This window comes from Chelonoidis abingdonii, chromosome 3 (genome assembly GCF_003597395.2).
Source record: "Chelonoidis abingdonii isolate Lonesome George chromosome 3, CheloAbing_2.0, whole genome shotgun sequence".
Taxonomy (NCBI): Eukaryota; Metazoa; Chordata; order Testudines; family Testudinidae; genus Chelonoidis; species Chelonoidis abingdonii.
Window position 1 is genome coordinate 209,444,644 of NC_133771.1, and position 5,699 is coordinate 209,450,342.

At 43.9% G+C, this 5,699-nt stretch overlaps 1 protein-coding gene across 1 annotated transcript in view; it reads left to right on the forward strand.

Moving 5' to 3' along the window:
• The first annotated feature begins 227 nt into the window (after positions 1-227).
• TMX4 (thioredoxin related transmembrane protein 4) overlaps positions 228-5,699 on the forward strand; it is a 62,433-nt gene continuing 56,961 nt past the window's right edge. The window contains exons 1-2 of the mRNA XM_075063492.1: positions 228-233; positions 4,675-4,781. Coding sequence (XP_074919593.1) covers positions 228-233; positions 4,675-4,781 — 113 coding nt within the window. The remainder of the gene's footprint in view (positions 234-4,674; positions 4,782-5,699) is intronic.

The following is a 5,699-nucleotide window of genomic DNA, read 5'->3' on the forward strand; positions in this document are numbered from 1 at the left end:
GCCTATCTGCTAGGGGCAGGTTGTGACGCAATTCAAAATGGAGGATCTGGCAACATGAGAGATGCTGCTTTCTCTCCTGTGAGGATTTTACGTTGCTGGTTTCCCTTAAAGATGAAGTAAGTCACCTAGATCTATATTCTAGTCAACTGTCTCCAAACCCACATGAGGGAGGGGCTGGGAGTGCTGTGGTCCTTACACAGCTGGTAGTGCGCTGGGTGTATAATGCAATGGAGGTAAGTGTTGTAGGCTCTCTAAACACTAGGCTTGGGCCATGGTGAGTTCCCATAAACACCCAGAGGCTGATGGAAAACCAAGGACTGCTGCACAGGTACAATCAGTGCCATTACCCTATGCACGATGGTTTCAAGTCACAGACAATCAACCTGCAGTTCCTGTCCCATGCTTTAGGGATGGCCCAATTAAAGAGTATAAAAGTGGGTCTCTTCAGGCCTAGTGCACTCCAGACCACCACTTCCTTCTAGGCAATAACATGCTGCTCTGTAGATTTCCCCCAGGCAGAATTCAGTCCTTTTGTCTGCACCCATCTACATGGCTACCTTGTTTGCAGGCTGCTTTTCAAACATCCGCCTGCCATTGCTACCACTGCTCCCCCCCGCATGCTAGCAACAAGCTGCTTTTCAGCCTGGGTCTCCTCTGCCTTTCAGTCCCAGCTCCTCAACTGCTTCTGCAGTCAGCTCCCAGCCCCAGCCTGCAGCTCCTGCACCAGGTCCCCTCTGTGCTCTGGTGATACTTTCCTTTCCCGTGCTTTGTAGCCTGTGGAGTCCTCTACTGGCGGGATGTTGCACTGGGGGTTAACACTCTGCTCAGTAATGAGCCAGGAGGTTCAGTACACTCTTAGGTTTTTCTACTAGACCCCTCACCATAGAAGCCACATGCATTCTGTAGTTAGAGATTCAAGGAAGATCAGAGGGTACATTATTTTATGCCTTGTCTATGAGAAAAGATAGGTGCTGTATATCCTTAGTTTCCACTTAGGTACCAAATAAGTAGTCAGATTTTCAAAAGAGCTCGGGATACCAGGTGCTGTGGGTAGTGACCACTTGAAAAATCTACCCCTAATTCCTTTCTGTACATATATGCAGGATGCTGTATGCTGGACTTTCTCAGATATAAATTCTTAACACCATATTAAATTAAATGCATATTATTAATGTAGCAACTTCCCTTTAGCCCTGTATGTATTACAAGGGCAAAATGTTACCATGCAATGTTCTCTTACCATTTTATCTCTAATCTACAGTCCATAATAATGGTTTAGCAGATGCTCTGGTGAAGATCCCTTTTAATGCATACAAACAATGAAATGCTTTCCAAGTTTACTGCTGTAAAGAAGTAATGATCCCAGGAGTATGACTCATGCAGGACAGAAGCAAATGCTGTCTGTCGTCTGGCGCCAAAACTGGAACTCTGCTTTTTGTGAAAAAATTTTGGTTCAGTTTAAATAGATACCAATATTTAGTGCAATGGCAAATTGTTAACTAAGCACCTGCTAGTATTATAGAATATGATGGTATTAATTAAACAGAAGAAAAATATTTATGTTTAAAAACTAAACATTCTGCTTAAATGTTACACGTTATGGTTTTCAAATCACTATTGAAACAGGTTTTAAACACAGCATCTTATATGCTGTTATGTAGGTGATATCACAAATGTTATTACTTTCTACCAAAACGTTTGCCTCCATCACTAGGACTGGAAATGCAAATTGTAGTTTGTAATTTATACAGAGTGAAATACACTTCTTGCCATGTATTTCCCCATACAGTTGGGTTGATCAAACCAGGTGTAGCTTTCCTCCAGCAAACAATCAACAGTGCTGTTGTTCATGTGACAGTGAGGCCACTGAGTGCAACAGTTACTTTTCTATTAGCTTGAACATTAAACCATAAAAAGGGAAATTTTTTGCTATTGTACTTTAGCTCCCAGAGATGTTTTTATGATATGCTCTTGAAAGACAGCAACAACAAAACCCAAACAAACCTTGAAACTTTAGAATGACAGCACTGGAAATTCAGTATTGACCTGATAAAATTACATCGCTGATGCAATTAGGTGTATTTTAGGAAAATGAGTGTTACAATGATCTATTCTGCTCTGAGGCAGTGTCATGAATCTGTCATGCCACATAGTGAAAGAAGCCACTCAGATTATACATTCCTTACCATAGGGCATCCACCCAGCCTAATAATAGGACAGTGTTTAACAATGTAGAAAATAAACTTGAAAGAAGGAAAGTTACAGAAGAGACTTTCCAAGCATATGCTGTACCACGCACTGTTGTATCTAGAACTGAGTGTTCTGTTAGCCCTTTTTTTGACAACAGCCAGGCAGACAGAAGTCCAAATTCTGGTCCAATGAACAAAGCATAAGTAAAAAGCCTTTATCCGTGGGAAAGACATGGTGCTCTGTGTTAACACAGCTTTCAGTACAGTGGACCAGAGTGATCTATTACTTTAAATTGTCAGGGATTCTCCTGGTCCTGCTTGCAGCCTACAGGTCTCTGTAAATCTGTAGGCAAGTGAGTGATCTGTCTGAGGCAACAGAGTTAGTCAGCAGACAGCCTAGAATAAGATGGGAATGAATTTTGTCATGCTGTTCTAGAGAGCAGCCTGGTTTGTCTCTCTCTGGTTTTGGGTTCTTGTGTGTTATTGTTCTGAATTCTAAGAGATAAAATAGCATTATGCTGCAGCCTCCCAGCAAGAGTATTTTGTTTGTATCTAACTTATCCGTGTGTATGCCGTGACCATAACAGGCACAGAGGGCAATCTTCCTCACAAACAAACAAATGGGACCCGAGAACTCATGCAAATAGGTCATTACTACTGTGGCAGTTTATGAAAAATAGCAGGCTGTCTGCTGTTGTTCTCTTTGCCAGTTAGTGGCTATGTGTCATATGGGTACATGGGTCACGCACCCAAAACACAAATTATCCCCTCCATTCCATCGCAGAGAGAGACTGCAGAGCTCTGTACTGTGTGTAGAGGTTGCAGATTCTTACACTGCAGGCTCTCCAATGTCCTACAGTAAAAGCAAAGAACTGCTGTGCTTTGGAGCTTGTGCATGCCTGTTGATAGAGATGCAGCATTTGCTCCATACTGTCCACCAACACTCAGTCTGCCCATGCATGCATGTGACTTACTATGGACCAGATCCTCAGCTGGTGTAAACTGGTGTAGCTTTGCTGAAGTCAATGGAGCTGCACCCTCTTAGAGCAGCTGAGGATCTGTCCCAGTGACTTTAATGGGAATCACATGCAGCTATAACCCACTTCATCAGATGAAAGCTTATGCCCAAATAAATGTGTTAGTCTCTAAGGTGCCACAAGGACTCCTCATTGTTTTTGGTGGGAGGTCTGCCACTTTAAGTATGCCAGTATATTCAAAGCAGCAAAAATGTAAGTGTAGACAAGACTGTTAGCTTGTGTATCACCTTTACTCACATGAACAAACTTATGCACACACTTAAGCATGGAGTTATCAGGGCCTGAGGTCTTGTTTGCATGAGAAAGTGTTTTTTTTGTTTGTGGGTGGGTTATATCCTAAGATGTCAGTTTAAATCATTATAGTTATTCCAGTATAACCTCCTGTGTGGACAGTTATTCTGGTGCAAGATTAGCTTCCCAAGTGACATAATCTAAAGAGAAAAAAGACATTTTAAAACCAGAACAAGAAGTCCAGAGTTTGGTGAGGGGCGGGGGATATACCAGTATAATTATATCCACATAACTAGTAGGACTTCTGTGTAGACAAATCCCAATATTGTAACAGAAGATTCACAGCCTAGAACTTCTTGGCTGTCATAAGAACATAAGAATGGCCGTACTGGGTCACACCAAGGGTCCATCTAGCTCAGTATCCTGTCTACAAACAGTGGCCAATGCAAGGTGCCCCAGAGGGAATTAACAGAGCAGGTAATCATCAAGTGATCCATCCCCTGTTGCCCATTCCCAGCTTCTGGCAAACAGAGGCTAGGGACACCATCACTGTCCATCCTGGCTAATAGGCATTGATGGACCGATCCTCCATGAATTTATCTAGTTCTACTCACACGACTTCACTCAGGTCTTGTCTACATTAGAAAGGTTTTGCTGATACAGCTCTATCTAGAGCCTTGCAAATCTGTGGATATCCGCTTTATATCCGTGGATATCTGTGTCTGCAGACGAGTTTTGCAGATTGGCTGCAGATACAAATTTTGTATCTGCACAGGGGTCTAGCTATATCAGTGCAACTATACCCACAAATCCTCCAAGTGTAGATGCAACTTATACCAGCATTGCCAGCATGGCTTATACCAGTTCATTGAGCGTAATTAGCTATCCCAGCCAAAAGACACTTTTTTTGCTGGTAGAACTATGTTGACAGGAGGACTTTTGCCAACATAGCTATATCAATTAGGAGGGACAGGGGGAAATCACACCCACAACCAACGTAGCTACGTCAGCAAAATATTGAAATTCAGACCAGGCCTCAGGTACTGTGGTGATCTAAGCCATATAAGTACCTACAGAGAAACTGCAGCCACTCACAAATTCATGAGGATAGCGGAGATAGAACTCTACTCTTCGTGCTCAAAAGCTCAGGCCCTACTGCTTGACATAAAGGAATTATTTTGTAGGAAAGTGGTTTTTAACCTTTTTTTCATTTGCAGATTCCTAAAAAAATCTCGAACAGTGGTGCTGACCTCTTTGGTAATCTTAGACGCTGTCAGCAGACCCGTGGGGCAGATACCACAGATTTAAAAACCACTGTTCTATGGTAATGACATAGTCTACAGAACCTTAAGGTCCACGGGGCAGAGGTTAAAAACCACTGTTGTAAAAGTATAGGAATTCAGCAGTCCTCTTTCAGTGGGGGGCATTTCACTATTCAGTGTGTTGCGCTAGATAATTATAATTGACTTGAATCCACCGTGCCTGCTATTAGCTGCATCATATCCCATTTGGAAAGTGCACTCTCACATTATGGAACACTTTTTTTATGGAATGTGATAAAATTATATGCCATCTGTTACTAGATTTTACAGTCATCTTTGTAGTAGCACTGATCCTCGCAACTGGTATTTACTATACCATAGGAAATGCTTTTGGGGTGTTATTTTAGTCAAAGTGTAAGGATTGCTTGGGAGTCACAGATTCAAATGCAGTCTCAGCCCAGTTCAACTGGAAGGTCAGGCAGTCAATTTACAGTGGAGAATGGGGACTAACAAGGCCAAAGGAACACACATATGCTAGAACGCTGGTACAAAAGGGTGTGCACGTGCATTAGGCAATGGATGTGGCAGCATGGGCAAGTGCATTAGCGCACACATGTGACCACATGCTCACAGCCCTGCCCTGCCACACAGGCAGGGTGACCAGACAGCAAGTGGAAAAATTGGGACAGAGGGTGGGGGGTAATAGGAGTCTGCATAAGAAAAAGACCCAAAAATCGGGACATTTGGTCACCCTACAGACAGGTGCCCAGGGCACCTAGCCCCCAGACAGGTGGGCTACAGCAGGACTCACACCAACCCCCCCCTTGCGGTTCTGCCTCTGCCACGCCCCCTTGTTCCCGCCAAGTGATGCCCCGCCCAGTCCTCCCAGAGCCCCACCCCCAGCCCGCTGCCTGAAAGCCCCGCCCAGTCTACCCAGACCCCGCCCCCGGCCTTGCCTGCAGCCAGCCCCACACCCGCTG